At 45.8% G+C, this 17,584-nt stretch overlaps 1 protein-coding gene across 1 annotated transcript in view; it reads left to right on the plus strand.

Moving 5' to 3' along the window:
- The window catches only part of ncanb (neurocan b), a gene marked incomplete at its 3' end in the record, with an annotated part of 105,001 nt that overhangs the window by 30,652 nt on the left and 56,765 nt on the right, over nucleotides 1–17,584 (plus strand). The window contains exon 8 of the mRNA XM_079220826.1: nucleotides 61–1,242. Within this exon, the coding sequence (XP_079076952.1) occupies nucleotides 61–1,242 (1,182 nt within the window). The remainder of the gene's footprint in view (nucleotides 1–60; nucleotides 1,243–17,584) is intronic.

The raw sequence follows: 17,584 nt of genomic DNA on the forward strand, positions 1-17,584 counted from the left end.
TCTCCGCCCCCATAATGGAATTCTGTTAATTAGTCTGTTCTGTCTCTTTGTTCCCGTTAGGATTCACCGCATCGGGTCCAAACCAGACGTCACCGCCCGGTGAGCACGTGGACGTGTCCGGTCCTCAGGGTCCCAGGCGCGGCCCGGCTTCGGCTCCCGCCCCCGGCAGCCGCTTCCGGTGGGCCATCAAGTCCATGCGCGCCTCTAAACTAGGCCCCCCGGGAAATGTGGCCTACGTGGGCAAACGCCCCACCTGGGGGCCCATGGAAGCCAAAGCGGGGCCGCTCGAGGTGATGACCTTGCCCACTTCCCTTCGACAGGACAACCCGGACAACTATTCCGGCCAGGGGAAGGACCAGGAGGGAGAGGATGTTAACTCGACTGCCAGAACCGCATCGGGGGAGGAGAAGGAGACCGAGGGGAGCAGCGACGGGAGCAACTTTCCTGGCGGGTTTGGATTGAAAGCCGAAAGCAGCCCGGAAACAAAGTCTTCACTCGGCCAAAGCCAGACTGAGCTCGTGACTGTGGCAGAGCACACTACTCTGTCCCAGTGGCAGCTAGTGCAACAGCCCACCACCCCACCTCGGGGGCCCCTGGAGCCAGACACAGCAGAGGAAGCCCGGGGGGAGATCCTCTACGTCCACAGGCCCACTGACGACCTCTCCTCGGCTCCCTCGCGAAGAGCAGAAAGTACTTCAAATTCAGGCTTCACTCCTGTTTTTACGAAGTACAGCAAAGAGCCCAGCAGGAAGGAGGCGGCCACTTCCACACCCGGAGCCCTTATGGAGGCGCTGACAACCTCCGAAGTGACCGCAGCGGAGCTTCTGACAACCAGAGACCCGCCGAGGACGGATCCCGTCACCACAACGACCGCCACGGGAATCTCCTCAGAGAGCGCCACCACCGAGGAGTCGTCCATTTCCATTTCGTGGGTTCAGGAAGAGAGGGAGAAGACAACGGCCGACCGCTCAGCTACTCCGGCACCCAGCGACGGATCGCAAACCGTCGCGGGTGCCGCTCAGTCGACCACTTTCGCGTCGGGCTCCAACGTTGGCGCCACGGAAATGGAATCCAGGTCTGCGGTGTCGGACTCCTTCGTGGTTGGGAGCCGGTGGACGCCTTTCAAAAGCGGGAGCCCAAAGACGGAGGACCACAACGCCCCGGCGTCGAAGGACGGCAAAGACGCGAGCAACCCTTTCGGGATCCTCGTACCCAACTGGGCCTTCGGGCTCGTCCCATCAGGTACGTGAGCTCCCCGACGAATGAACTTCACTGTCACCGTCATCTTCACGACGATGACTGATCCTCTAATCAGTAGCGATTTATTTAATTATGTACATGCCACTCAGCGAGAGCGAGGAACATCACTCGCATCGTCGCCGTCCCGAGGTGACGGACGGCACGTTGACAGCAGTGCGTTAACGCTGCCGAACGACCTCCACTCGAGTCCACAGCCTCTGCAAACCACCTGAAATATATACACCTCCAGGTCCTTACTGTGCCTGTCTCTTGTTGTTTCATTCTACATCGCCCCACTTCTCTGCCGCTCTGACACGCATCATGCATTCTTAATCCAGGCGAGTTCTCTCCTCTCCCCGTCCTCCCACGTTGGTTTCGAGAGACAGCTCCCAGGCAGCGAGGCAGCGCACCGAGGTGAGACCAACTAGGTCTTAGTGAAGTAATTAGCGGGTCAGAAGGAGTGCAATTAGGTGAACTGGCGAGAGGCCGAGATCCGAGTCCCCAAACAAATCAATGTAGACACAAACTACAAGATGGGACTTGTAATTGACTGCGGTCGCTTCTCCTTTCTCGTTTTCAAGTTTTTCCATGTTCATCTCTCTCTCTCTCTCTCTCCCCGCAAACTTCACAATAATAGCATTGTCCATGCTGTTTGCCTCAGCACACCCGCATTGATTTCTCTTGATAGTTAATGGACCTGCTACTGTGGCAGAAAACCACAGAGTAAAAGAAACACAGCGACCACAACCACATACAACGATGCTACATTCTGCGGGCCAATCTTCTCGTCCTTGTCAGAATTTGCAATCAACCAAAATGTGTTTGCTTATGTTTGATGCGTCTGTCTGGGATTAATGCAATATTTATCGCGTGTCTCTGCCACACTAATGCCACTCATTCATCCTCAGGTATTTTCAGGGTTTTGAAAATACATTTTCGAAATTCTGACTTGGATCATTAGTCATCCGGCTCAGGAAAGTGCGTTTTCTGAAATCACATGGTGAGGTCAGAGCTGGTAGGCATTCAGGAGCCGCATTTACATGAGGCAACTTACAATGAGGAAGACAGCCTATTCAGAATACATGCACCGCATTATTAACGGCTCTCTATTCTATTTTTAGAAATGACATCAACATTGATTCAACACTTCATTGCCTCCATTGTTTGGTCATTTATGAACACTTTCCCGTTGACTATTGTCCTAGGGGAGAGAGATGTACTCGAAACAGAAAGAGAATATTGTGATAAAGCCGAGGTTCCAGTTGAAAAGTCAGCCGCAAACCAAAAACAGTGCAAAGGCTCAGCTCAGGTGGAGGGCTGTGTGCAATGCTTCCTGAGGAGCATGACAGGCTGTCAGTCGCCTGAAAAAAAAAACATTTCTGCAAACCTCATTTATGTTGAATGTCAACGTTTTTGCATTCGATCAAAACCAATAAAGTGAAGTAGAATATCAAGAGACCGTTATTGAAAGTTGGGTTGTATAAAAACGAGTTAAACAAGCGCCACAGTCTAGTAAAGGCGGAAGGGAGTGGGTCTATCCATTAATGAAGTGAACCTATAATTCAGATTTCTCTGTCAGAAAAGCTAGATTTTGGTTGAAGTAATTACAGCTCTCGGAAAGATTGAACGGCAGTATGTTAATTACAAAACAAAATTAAAAGGAGTACAAGAGTGCACTGTTCATCTACGTCGGTACTTCTGGCACGGTGACATTTGAATGGACCTGCACTGGTTGAGCGATTAGGAGCAGGAGACCCGCTCCCTCTGAGTGACCTTTTGTAGTTGCCAGTTATAGTACAATGGAAATTACACCAATGGTTGTCTGCCCATTACAGCAGAGAGGTAGAGACAGAGAGGAGGGAAAGGGCAGATGGATGGACAGCTCTGGGAAGAATGGGGGAGAGAGAGAGAGAGAGGGTGTGAGGGGTGAGTGTGTCCTCTACTCTGCTGTAGGTGGGAGTACATAAACATCTTTAATCAATGATCAGAAGCTACACTAACACATTCCCACGGGCCTCCAGAGAGCACGTTGTTCCCCATCTTTTCCCCATCCTTCCGTCGTTCCTCTATCTTTTTTTTCTTTGCATTTCTTCCCATCCTCGTTCATTGTTGGTTATCAGCCCAGTTTCAGCCCCTCTGTGTCCTATTTGGCCGTATATCAGAGTGATAAGACACTGGTAAAAAAAAAAAAAAAAAACACCACATCCAGCTTTCCAATTCCCCCTCGCTGTGGCCTCCAGCTAAACCCACACAGATGGGTGGACATATGCAGACACATAAAGACTAAATGTATGTGAAGAAGCACCAGCATGCCAAGCTCGCTCAGGAGTAAACCTCGATAATCCACCCCACATGTCACACACACACACACACACTGAATACGTCTTAATCCTTCTCTGTGAGAAAGTAAACAACTCTCCTTTTATGTTTTTTTTTGTAGTAACTCATATCTTAATTTCCATATTGTCTAATCCTAAAGTCCGCATTTAGGAAAGTTTGTAACACCACGAGAAAAGTTACAAAAGTGGTTTCTTAGTCCAGTGAATCCCAACGGGCGTGGAATTGTACCGGGTGGCTCAGAGCGCCGCCAAGCCGGCGCGTAGGTCTGACGAAGCACGGCGGGCTGGACGCAGTCCGTCCAGCCTTTAAATTACCAAAGCCAGTTCTGGCAAACAGGGAACAGGATGCCTCTGAGTTATCGCCTTCTTGACTCGAAGCCTTGTCCCGGGCCCGAGATAGATCAGAGCTCTGGCGGCATCAATGACACGGCAGCCAGCCCTCAACCAAATTAGAGTGTTAAATTTGGAGGAGAGGAGCCAGTGTGTGTGTGTGTGTGTGTGTGTGTGTGTTTGTGGATGCAGGGGGGAAAGACAGAGATAAATGGAGACGGGGACATATTATCAGTTTGGGTCTGTGGATGGATGTTCAGTTTGTCTGCTGGCTGTTGGAGTCCTTGGATAGGCCGTCTGGAGCGAGAGGGCACATTCTCGCTGCTGCATATATAAGAAGTCTATTGATTTTTTTTCCATCTTTCTTTCTCTCTCTCTTTTTCTCACTCTCCCTCACTCCCCGTCCCCCTGATTTTATGTCTTTTATTACTCTTCCGGTCATTGTTATGACTCTCGCTGGCATAATGTTTTGATAGCCTCTTGAACTCCAATGCGGTGCAACACAAGGCAGTCAATTGTCGTCTAACCGTATCTGTCCCCCGTGAGATCCCCATCCTCAGCAGGATCCTCGTCGCTGACGTAAAAAAAAAAAAAAGTCACTTCCCTTAAATCCATCCACTGCCTAATCTGTCATCCCGCTATCTGCTTCTCGTCTCCAAGTGTCTCTTCTTCTTTCTTTTCATGGTGTAATTCCTCCATTTTTCCATATCAAACCCTCCTGCTGAAGCTAATCCTCTGCTATTGGCTGCTGCATATTAAATGAATGGGATTTGTTAAAGAACAGCCTTGAGGGACACTGGGCTCCATCGTGGTGTGGGATGAAACGGCGTTACACACCACTCTGTGCTGACTGAGCACAGGCTCTTTGTATCCGGCTAACCAGGGGAATAACAGAGCAACCCAAAGTGTTGGAAATGAGCTTAAGTACACTGTGGTGCAGTCAAACTGAGCCTTCTTGTGGTCCGTCTGTTGATGATGGAGCTGCAATGACTGTTTTGATTTATCGATCAGTTGTAATAGTTTTCTTAAGCAAACAATCCCCTGATTCCAGCTTTCAAAATGTGCAGGTTCAGGGCTGCGCAAGATGTAGAAAGTAAGTTATAGAAAGCAAACCCTGTTTATTACAAAAACGTCAAAATCTCATCATTGCCTCTCACAGGTAAGAGACCAGAGAAAGGTAATCGATGCCTCATCTCTCACTCATCTCACCGGCAAAAAATCCAAAGTCCCAGAGAGCTTTCCTTTGTGACCTCCGGCTGCCTAATCTTCACGCTATCGGTGCCAACATGGACGGCAATGCTGCTAAAGCTAGTAATGTGTTCCCTGACTCTCCCTACGCAAAACCAGCCCCTTCAGATTAGCCTCTATATCCGAAGGGGGTAAACAGTGTCCTGTGGCTGCTGATGCTAATCTCACATTGTGGGTAATGGAGTTCCCTATTACTAGAGTGTGTTGTGTAACCCTGGGGCAATGGGGCCGGCATCAAATATGGATGGGTTCCTTTAAGAGCAGCCACTTTGACAGGTCTTCGCAGGCTAAACATAGGTGTAGTTCATAACATTAATTATGGCTTTGTTCCATTCAGGTGGGCCAGTGCAGTACGGTACAGTGCATGGCTGTGATTCACTCAATGTAACAAGAACATCATTTACCCTTTGTTTAGCCCCGCCCCCTTCTGCTACACCGCCAAACTGTCAGAGCCACGTTACCATGTTCCTGTACAGCTGGGTAGGTCTTTATTCCCTGTGACCATCATTTAAACGCAAAAGCTGCATGTGTATAAATGCAGTATACCTTCAGGAGCTAGCGAAGCATAGAAGTGCTAATGCCAGTTAATGAAGTGCTAACGTGCTATGCTAGTGTTAGATCCACATATTTTTACATAGAAACGTAACGTTTTAGAAACATATATCTCCTGTCAACCTCTCCGGGTGGGCAGTATCATTATTACGCAACGTTTAACCACGACTAGCTACAAAACCCAACAGAAAATGGCGATCCGTTTTTACCATGGATGTACAAGTAGAACCGGATACAGCATTGGAGGCGGGGCAGAACAAGTTTGACTTCAGAGTATACAATTACCCGGATCTTTCCCATCAATGGGGCCCTTAAACCTCACCTAATGTTTTAGAATAAGGGCTATTCAAGTGTTTTTACTGGAAAGTAAAGCTGCTAAACAGATGTTTCTTTGCCATGTGAGTCTATGGGAAAAGTGGACCCAGAAATAGACCCAGAAGTTGTAATTCCCTGCTGTGAAAAGGGCCTATTGGCAGACAGGATGGTGCCTGCAGACCAGGCCACGTAACCGCTAACATGCCTGCTTTTAATTCTGGTGCCTGTAACACTCAAAGCAACGATCCTCTGATTATAAGACAGGCATGTTAACCATTGAGCCACAGTCGCAATTGATTGCAGCACTGACATTACTGAACATGTTGCCCAACTGCGAGGGAATCTGCAGAGGAGAGCCAAGGCAGGTAAACATTGGACTGATGTCTGAATTATTGGTCTTTATGTTTCTAGTTTATTTAAGAAATACCTTAAAATAGGCTTTATCATCCAAAAGGCTTCACCAATGATTTAAACATAGAGAAATATGTATGCGTTACTATGCTATGATTTTACTGGTCCAGCCCACTTGAGATCAAATGGGCAGCATGTGGCCCCTTAACTAAAATTATTTTGACACCCCTGGCCTAGAGACTAACTAATTAACTATGCTGGGCTAGAAGCTGGAAGCTAAAGTAACAGGGAACACAACAAAGGCAAGAAAATGTCAAAATGTCAGGTAACAAAGCTGATGCGATGTAGACTAAGCACCAAGAGAATAACAGTCGATAAGGACAGAAGTAAAGATTAAGAAGAGGGAGGGGTTAACACTGAATATGGAGGAGGGAGGCAGCGCGTCGACAGAAGCCATCAGTCTCCAGCAAGCCAAGACGTGCGCTGCGAGGTCGTACATCATGTCGAATTTGTCTTGCTTAATTTGCTCTCGCGGAAGCTCTCATGGTTGTCAACACATCTGTGTGCGATGCGCGGCAGGCTCACGAGTCTCTCCCTGGACCGAGTCGAGCGCCGTGCCCGGAAAGGTTGTTGAACATCACGGCGAGCTGCGATATGAAAGGCAAATATTTGCCAGCTCGCAAAGTGCTGTTGGTTCTCAAACCGTTAAACTGAAACGGAGATTAAATAATTCAGAGAGGGGTTTTATGTGTAGCAGGCACACACAAAAAAGCTCAAACAAAAATACTGGTTGAATGTTAGGGGATTTAAGTGTTGATTTATATATGTAAAAAGTCCATGAAACAAACAGCTATGTTTGTAAACCCTCATGCACCGACAACGTTTGGGTTTAATTTTCTGCTGCGAGCCAGAAAAAAATAACGGAAAAGCTCGCTTCAACCGGCATTTTTGTAGCATCATAAAAATGCTTTATTATCTTTGCTGCCACAACAAAACCTGGTGATTATTCCGACTCTAGCTCATCACAGTTGTATTTTATTTTCCAGCTCGCGTGACCCAGAGCTCCCATTATGGCGGATGAATGACTGGATCTCTTGACTCGTACTGGTGGCAGATCCACAGCAGAACTGCAAAACAAGCTTTGTTGTTGTTGTTTTTTATGAATATTTTCCCCACATCACAGCTCCTCTGAAGATCAGTCGGGTGGCGGAAGCAAATGTGCCGCGTTAACGCCATTTTCTGGTTCCCCGTGCACAACACGTGTTTTTTAAATCAGGTATTTGTTCGGTCAGTATGCTCACATATGCACGAGGCATTGTTCCGAGAATATTTGAGGTCTCTTCCTGGCGTTCAACTTTCCATAACTTTGCATATTTGGATTGGGGGGTTTACAATAATCGTTGCTATTCCCACAGCAGCCGAACACACCGACTGGCTTAATGAGGACTAAAACTTGCAAAGTAAAACAAACAAACAGCCGCGCGGCAGATGAAACCATCAGCTGCTCGTCGTCTGCTTTTGTTTTTATTGTGGTCATTTTCATTTCGCCGCCTCAGTTAACCCGATGAGAGAAGACCTCTGCACAGCCATATGTCACCCCATTAAAAACCCAGACAGGGACTCACTGAGAGGAGGGTTTTTTCTTCCACGATGAATCTCTATCTTGGGTTTTGATTGTCAGGCCCCTGAGGGCGCCTGAGGGTGCGTAGAGTTTCATAAAGAATCGAGCACCGCCACCTCTCCGTGCCACCAAATGGGAAATGACGGGAGGGGCGGATGGAGCCGGAGACCTCGGCAGGGCCGCCGTCAGAAGGAATACGACCCGTTCTGTGTGGACTGCGCATAAGACCCACCTGGTGGTGGTTATGTGGGTATTAATACAATGAAGCATTCAGGCGCCGCCAGATTAGACGCCAGGAATCTGCTTCCCCCCTCACTGAGAGAATGTTTCACTTCTCTGTCTGTATCTAACAGGTTCGTCCTCTTAGAGGACAAAGAGAGGAGACAAACTAGCAGAGCGCAGTCATTCTGCTTTTATTACCGCAAACCGAGGAGGATCTGAATTCAGATTTATTATGATGGGAATCTGCTCAGCAAGATCCTGTGGAAATAGGGGCTCGATTATGCTCGTAGCACACCCAGTCAGATCTGAACGGCGGCGTCCCTGAGCTGCTCCTTTTGCATTCTCATTCTCCATTTGCAGTCACACATGCGAGCACACACCAAAAAAAAAAAAAAAACGCCACCCGCCACCAAGGTTAACGGCGAAAAAGCATGATTTCAAATTGAGGTATTTTTCTAGCTCCAGAGGAGTGGCAGCAGAGAGGATGAGCGCACCCAGCTGGAGTTTTTCGAGCTGCCAGATTGCCTGACTGACTTCACTCCCTCTCACTCTACGCCGGCGCCGAAGGCAGAGCGGAGCGGTGGCAGCCGGGGGTGTTTTGGCTCCTGGCGTCAGTCACAACGCATCACGCGGCAGCCAGCCCACAGCGGGGTGGAAGGGTTGAGGGGTCTCTTCATGTAGGGCATGTCAGACACACCCCACAGAGCGGCCCCAGCAGGGAGGATTCATAGGCAGGGACATAATTAAAAGAGATAGTTTGGATGTTTTGAAGCGGGGTTGTACGAGGTTCTTTACCAGTATTGCCTACAGTATGTGACGGCCAGCTCGCCCCAAGTTTGGTGAAATAGCTACTAGATAATATTTAATAGAGTTACCGCACAGGAGCAAGGGGATGTACTGCTCTGCAAGGGGACGTCACCCAAATTGTTGCCACCAAAATTAAGAGTGCAGGCTATATTTTGAATATTTTCACCACTTTCCTATGAGGAACTGAAGCTGTTTTATCCATCTATGGTCTCGCCAAAGCAAACAGACTGACTCCATTGAAGAAAAAAAAAAAAAACAGTCATTTTACCTCGTAGAATAGCGGCATTGCTTACGCTAACATGATGTCGTTTTCAGCCATCTTATTAAACTGGCGAAACATTCTAAATATAGCTTACAATTAAAGTATAAATCTATTTCACAATATTGTTTTTTTTCTTTTCTTTTTTAAGTTGGCTAAAATATATTTCGCTGGCATCCCCGTATACAGTCGTACATTGCCGTGCTTCTGCGCAGTAACTCCTGTCTGTGTCGACTATCATCTAGTGTTAGTAATACACTGACTATGGATGAGTACTGCATTCAAACCCGCGTCAAAACATCCAAACTATCCCTTTAAAAGCCTCGAGGGGAGGAAGGCGTCTTAAGCGCCGTGAGTGGAGGACATGAAAGTGTAAATTACAGAGTCTGGTGAGCTATAAAAATAAATGTTTGCAAATAGCAATGTGAGGCTTGGAGGAATTTTGAGGCGCAAGCGTCGTTTCAGAGTTTCTGCTGGCAGGGGCACTGCGAGGTCATGTAAAGTAGTTCTTCTTTGTTGAGTTTTAAACAGGTCTCCAGGCAAAGCCTCCTGCCCACAGCTCGCTTCTACGCATAATGCTGCTCTGCTGTCAGAAGCACTTCTTGATAGTAACCACAGTGGAATACGAACATGCAGGCGAGAGAGTATGAGATCCCCAATCTGTGTGTGTGTGTGTGTGTGTGTGTGTGTTTCCTGCTTTTCCTTTCTGACTTTGGATTATTTTGTGATGGGAATTCGCAGCAAACTGCACAACACGGCACGTCGTGTGTGCAAAGTCAGTGAAGGTGAGCCCGAGCCGACCTGTTCATGTCCGCAGTACAACATGTGCAAGACGTTTGGGAGAAGTGGAATATAAATAGGAGGTTTTTTTTGGTGATTAATCATTGTCTTCTCAGCAAGTCACGTGATTGGCCTCGTCACTTTTCTAAGCCGCTGTGCCAATCACAGTGGGACGCGATGAGAGTGACTCACCGAATGTGAGAGAGCAGCGCAAATCTGCTTTTTTCCAATTAAGGAAAAAGTGTTGTTCGCACACAGCACCACAAATGTGTTGCCGAAGGCATGCGATGTGCCCTTCATGAGGTGGATTTACATTTGTCTGATCATATTTGTTTTCCGTAGTGATGCATGGTTTTATGATGAAACCCACGCTGACTACTCTGCGGGTATACTGCTAGATTCCTGAACCGTCCCTGTGAGATTGAACCAAAGCAGTCACACAGTCAGAGTCGTAATTGGAGAATATTGCAGTTAAAAATGTATTTTTACAAACCCGTGATACTGTTTCCCATGAGTGCTGTGTGCATTTGTGTTTCCTCCTGTTTTAATAATGCTAATAGATTAAATTGTGAGTGCCTTTCATGCTAAACAACAAGAAAACAAGCAAAAACCTCTAAATGTAAAACAGGAACTCAGCATGGCAGATCGAGGCAGCTTGTGGGTTTTTGCAGCAGCCTTGTGTTGGTCGTGTATGATTGTATCACGGCCGCCGCAATAAATCAATCATGGAGGGAGTTGACGGGACTTGTCAAGTGTGCAGACGCATTCAGTCCTGTTGCCTTCAGGTGGCCATGGGGAGATAGAAGATAACAGAAAGTAATCCTGATAGTAATGCGCAGAACGCAGCCCATGTTACCCCCATTATGGATGTCACTCGCTACAGCTGCATTTTTGATGTTGATCTAAATCTGTTAAGCGATTGGGGAGTATCTCATGGAGGCGTTGTCTATTATTCAGGATCATTTTGTATAGGCTGGCTCTTAGTACTACATCTTCAACTAAGTGACACGCCAACACGTTTCCACTCCCAACTTTAGTGTCCGTATGAGACGCACCGGGCATCTTAAACCGACCCGCATCATTATTAGACGTCAGAGCTCCTGACGTAGTGTCATGAGCAGGAAAGTCCCCATAGGGAGGCCGTGAGTTGATGATGGATGGGTCAAACAAACACAGGACTTTCACCCAGGAGACTCCTGTGTGAAACCAAGTCAATAACTAACGCACAACTAACATTACATTACATTTCATTTAGCTGACGCTTTTATCCAAAGCGACAACCATGAGTGCAAACTCAGAACAACAAGAATCAAGAAAGTACAATTTTAAGTTAAGTTAAACCACAAAGTGCTATCAGTAAGTGCCATTTAAGTGCTACTAAAGTGCTACTATTCCTTATTCAAGGTGTAGTCGAGAAAAGATGTGTTTTTAGTTTGCGACGGAAGATGTAGAGACTTTCTGCTGTCCTGATGTCAATGGGGAGCTCATTCCACCATTGAGGACTTTGTTGAGTGTTTAGCTCGCAGTGACGGAGCTACAAGCCGATTGGGAGAAGCCGAACGGAGCGAGCGAGCCGGGGTGTGTAAGGTTTGCCCATGTCCTGGATGTAGATTGGACCCGATCTGTTCGTAGCGCGGTACTTAACAGCTTCTTGTATGGAACGAACTTACTCATTTCAAACGCACGGCGTTCCTGAGAGGTCTGACTCTGGAGTCAGAGTTTGAAGCAAAGCGCCGCTGACCGAGCGTCAGCATTTAACGAGTCGGGAGCGAGAACGCGTTGGACACGCAGACCCTGATGTCGGCCAGAATACCAACACCACCGCTTGCACATATTGATTTGCAGGTTGCTTGTATTTGTGTCGCCTCTCCTCTCACTTTCCACGAAAATACCAAACGACAACAAAGTACAGGTCAAGGTCAAGCACACACTAATTTGTCTTTGTGCTTCTTGCACCACCGGAGCTCAGGCTTCACGTGCGTGTACCTCCCTCCCTTCATTTGAAGGCGTACCAATCCAGCGTGTGTGCATGTGCATAGCACTGAGGCATCACATGATGCGAAACCAAACATGTTCTTCTCAGTAATCATGTACGCCTCGGCATGAATAATTCATGATATGTCGCTGACAGTTATTGTCACTCTCTACTTTCAGTCTTGTGTGCGTGTAGAATATTGTTGGATAATAAATTAAAAAAAAGGAGTAATGCGGTTGATTCAATATTCTCATTTCACAAAGCCCTGAATTTCATAGAACAGACACATTGAAGAGAGGCGAGGGGGAGAAAAAGAGAAGAAGAAAAAAGGTGGATAGAATGTGTTTGTGATGATAAGCCAAGATGGATTATTTTCTTTCCACTCTGACAGCCCAGATAATGCAATTTATTTAGGACGAATGGAGACGCCACAAGTGCCGCTCTTGTAACAAAAGACCCTCAATTTCTTCGTCAGCCTCGCCGTATCGGGTTGTATTGAATTGCCGGCCGTGTTTCTCCTCGCCGGCCCTCTCCGCGCTGATTCAGTGTGACGCTCTGGTTCACGAGGTGCTCCCCAAGAGCGCGTCGGCTGCTTTCTGCTGTCTCAGGCTTCTGGCACTGTAGCTAATTGCTAGTGTCACACTTTTTCATAGTTGTGTGTGTGTGTGTGTGTGTGTGTGTGTGTGTGTGTGTGTGTGTGTGTGTGTGTGTGTGTGTGTGTGTGTGTGTGTGTGTGTGTGTGTGTGTGCTTGTGCTGAGAGGAGGGAAACATTGAATGCAGTTGAAAGGAGGTGGAACTGAAAACGGGGAGGATTCTGTCTCGAAATAGAATCAGAAACTCTGTTATTAAATTGCTTCTGTTATACTTTTGCATTTTCCTATAACTTTAACGTGGAAGTATATTCTAACTTATAAGCGTTATTCGACCTATTTTCTCTACCTCTCTCTTTTTGTTGTATATACCTGCAAGGCTGATATAGATTTGCGCACCATTCGTTCTTTTCAGATTCAATAATGAACAAATAATCAATTATTTAACTATTCATTCGAGACAATAAAAATGCAATACTTTTGATATTATGTTCAAGTAAAGAATACAAAATGAAAAACAAGGAGCCACAGACTCATAATGTCAGATTTGTGTTACAGGGATGATTAATTAGTGCCTTGTACTTGTAGCAAAGACACTATAAACTATAAAAAAAGTTTAATTTGCAGCACCCAGTGTAACTCATATGCGTGCACTGGGTCAAGAACACACAAAGAAGTCATTAACTTTGTCGCAAAAATGTGGCACACTAAATATCAAACTCCTTTTTTTGCATTTTCTATTTTTCACTTGAGCATAAAATCAATGTAAAAAAAAAAAGTCCTTATTCTTATTTTTTTCCATCTTCCGATCCGGGTTTTTTCTATTTAAATATGGAAGGAACAAATGATACATGGATTAATTTTCACCCTGCAGACGCAACTGTAAATTGATCATAGCACTTTGTAAATAAATGATAACTTGGAACAGTTTAATATATTGGCACGGTAGACTCAGTCATTTGAGTAATCCAGTGTTGATTGCAGCGTTCAGCTTGCTCAGTAATAATTAATGCACCGCTGTCGGGGGTTCCACGTTTCATTACGAGTTTTTTTTCTTCACGAACCTCCTGCAACAACACAGCACAAAACAGTCTGCAGGTAACAACGTACACAAACACAGACAGAAAACAGAAACAGAAACACACGAGAGGTCCCATTGCATCAGGCTGTTCTCATGCACCTACGAAGAAATAATCCACTGAAATGTGTAGATAGCCACGTAATCATGAACCAGGATGAGAAAAGACCGCAAAAACAGGAAGTACCAAGACCACAAAAACCCACACGGGGCAGGCGGGAGGTTTTGGGCTTTCACCAGGAGAACGATGTTCGCACCGCGCGTGAAACGTGAAGTCAACGTTGATTTATTTGTCATGTAACTTCCGAATTTAGCTAACGCCACTTACAGCAGTTATTTTGACACAAACCACAATCCTTTCTTAACCCTAACTAAGTTGTTGTGTTGCCTAAACCTAACTAAGTTGTTGTGTTGCCTAAACCTAACTAAGTTGTTTTGTTGCCTAAACCAAACTAAGTTGTTGTGTTGCCAAACCTAACTAAGTTGTTGTGTTGCCAAACCTAACTAAGTTGTTGTGTTGCCTAAACCTAACTAAGTTGTTGTGTTGCCTAAACCTAACTCAGTTGTTGTGTTGCCTATACTTAACTCAGTTGTTGTGTTGCCTATACTTAACTCAGTTAGTTGCCTAAACCTAGCTTGTTGTTTTGTTGACTAAACCTAACTAAGTTGTTTTGTTGCCTAAACCTAGCTAAGTTGTTGTGTTGCCTAAACCTAACTCAGTTGTTGTGTTGCCTAAGCCTAACTAAGTTGTTGTGTTGCCTAAACCTAACTAAGTTGTTGTGTTAACTAAACCTAACTAAGTTGTTTTGCTGCCTAAACCAAACTAAGTTGTTGTGTTGCCTAAACCTAACTAAGTTGTTTTGTTGCCTAAACCAAACTAAGTTGTTGTGTTGCCTAAACCTAACTCAGTTGTTGTGTTGCCTAAACCTAACTAAGTTGTTTTGTTGCCTAAACCTAACTAAGTTGTTTTGTTGCCTAAACCAAACTAAGTTGTTTTGTTGCCTAAACCTAACTAAATTGTTGTGTTGCCTAAACCTAAGTTGTTTTGTTGCCTAAACCAAACTAAGTTGTTTTGTTGCCTAAACCTAACTAAGTTGTTGTGTTGCCAAACCTAACTAAGTTGTTGTGTTGCCAAACCTAACTAAGTTGTTGTGTTGCCTAAACCTAACTAAGTTGTTGTGTTGCCTACACCTAACTCAGTTGTTGTGTTGCCTACACCTAACTCAGTTGTTGTGTTGCCTACACCTAACTCAGTTGTTGTGTTGCCTATACTTAACTCAGTTAGTTGCCTAAACCTAGCTTGTTGTTTTGTTGACTAAACCTAACTAAGTTGTTTTGTTGCCTAAACCTAGCTAAGTTGTTGTGTTGCCTAAACCTAACTCAGTTGTTGTGTTGCCTAAGCCTAACTAAGTTGTTGTGTTGCCTAAACCTAACTAAGTTGTTGTGTTGCCTAAACCTAACTAAGTTGTTTTGCTGCCTAAACCTAACTAAGTAGTTTTGTTTCCTAAACCTAACTCAGTTGTTTTGTTTCCTAAACCTAACTAAGTTGTTTTGTTTCCTAAACCTAACTAAGTTGTTTTGTTGCCTAAACCAAACTAAGTTGTTTTGTTTCCTAAACCTAACTAAGTAGTTTTGTTGCCTAAACCTAACTAAGTTGTTTTGTTTCCTAAACCTAACTAAGTAGTTTTGCTGCCTAAACCTAACTAAGTAGTTTTGTTTCCTAAACCTAACTAAGTTGTTTTGTTGACTAAACCTAACTAAGTAGTTTTGCTGCCTAAACCTAACTCAGTTGTTTACTATAAGTATTTTGAAAAGATGCATGCAGATATAATACATCAAGGCGTTCTACTACATATTACAATCCAATGATCCCCATAATACATCTGAGGAAGCTACATCACATTTCAGTGAATTTCGACTCAGTCTTTGGCTCACAGTGACTCTTATGAGGCCGTAATCGTCATGAGTTCGATCCAGGCCTTATAACAAGGTGTGCTGTATTTTTCCAGTTCCATTCCAGTGTTGTTTCCAGCCCTGACCACACACACACACACACACGCGCACACACACTCTCACAAGCACACAAAGGTGCAGCCCGACACAGGGCTCCGCATGTGGTCAGACGGCCCGAAATAGCTGCTCCCTCCCCTGCAGTGCTCATCAATCCTAGTTTGTCAGAGGCCGCTCTGCCCCGGCTCGGTACAGTAATCACATCGCTACACCTGCTCCCGTCCGCAAACCCTTCCCTCTACGACGTGAACACACTCCCAAAGGACGCAGACGTCTGCAGCCTTTCAAGTGGTCGAGCTGGGTTCAAGCCCAGATTCGGCGTGTATCTAACGTGTCCTTGAGCGCTGACTTCCCCGCCAGCCTGGGAACGCTCAGCAGACGGCCAGGTGCTCTGATCTCCCTGTGGCGGGGAGATCGATAACAGTATTACATTATCATTCTTTCACAATGGCTTTATAGCATATGTGACCCCCTTGGATTAATAGGGCTGTAGTTCTGTGGTCTTAACAACCACGTGCCCGGATTTATTGTATCACTACGTTCAATAAAAAAGTGTGAGACACGTCCACAGGCGGCCAATTTAGAGGCTCGGCCACTAAAGGCAGCCTGCTTTATAATTCTCAGTGTCAGAAATTTAGGATTAAACTCCTTCTGCCAAATCTAAAAAGAACATGTTTTTTTTTTCTGCCTCTTTTCTATCCCGTTAGTAAATTGGGGGGATTTATCTTGCACGCCGCAGACTGACAGTTGGTTAAAAGGAAATAGCTGGGAGCTTGCTTTTAGGGAGGCGAGGCGCCCTGACCCTCCCCGCCGTGTGTGTGTGTGTGACCGCATGGACTGAATGTCTGAAGAGTTTGGTGTAATACTCCTCACTGCACGCATTAGATGGCCTGAATCTGCAGGCTGACTGCTGGGGGCCGCTGACATCATCAGCACAAACCAGAGCCGCTCCGACCAACAAGTAACCGTGACCTCCGTCTCTCTGCGTCTCCTCTCCTCTGACACCTCTTTGTCCTCCCTTCCCGCCCTCATGTGGCTCACCTCTGTCTATCCATCACTATGAAGCAATGCGAAACCTGCTGTGGGGGTCGGCAGCTTTGTGCTGGAGATGTGGTGTTATCTATATTTCAGCAGAAATAGGTTTCACATTTCCCTCCGGTGTGTGTGTGTGTGTGTGTTCAGCTTGCCATGGCAGTAATTGTAGCTCATCTGCAGTGAGTGACTCGCTTGTCTTGGGACACGTTGATACATGGATCCTGTTCCCGACCCGTGAGTCTGTCTTTCCGTCCTGGCAAGGGGGAGAGATGGAAACTTCAGGAGTCACACAGGTCGTACGGACGATCATCGCGTTGCTGACATTGCTAAAGAAGAAGTCGAACAAGCGGAGGAACATGAGCGCTCAGGTTGGGGGTCAGGCGGCAACCTTCAGTATGTGTGTCTTTGTAATTCAATGATCAGAAACGGAAAAAAAATCATCTCTGTTTGAAGATACGATTAGGCGGGAGGTCTCCTGTACGTTTAATCTTGGGGTTAAAGCAAATACTAGCTTGATAGCTTGCTAGCTTACCCAAAAAGTGACGACTCGACCAAATTCGAGGCAACAAGGTTTTTAGGGAGTCCTTTAGACAAACAGTTCACCTCTCACTACTACTAGCTATCCAATGAGGGGGAGAATTTCCCCCCAAAATAAAAACACACACAAAAACACATTAGCCCCTATGGACAAAGACAGGCTAACAGTTAAGACAGTTAATGAAACAACTTCCTGGTTCACTTCAAGTTGTTTTGTGTGATTGCTCTTGTCCTCGTGGACGTTCAGCATGTACACGAGTGAGTGCAACCAATTATTTAACTATGATTTTATCTG

This window comes from Taurulus bubalis (assembly GCF_910589615.1).
Source record: "Taurulus bubalis genome assembly, chromosome: 7".
NCBI lineage: Eukaryota > Metazoa > Chordata > Actinopteri > Perciformes > Cottidae > Taurulus > Taurulus bubalis.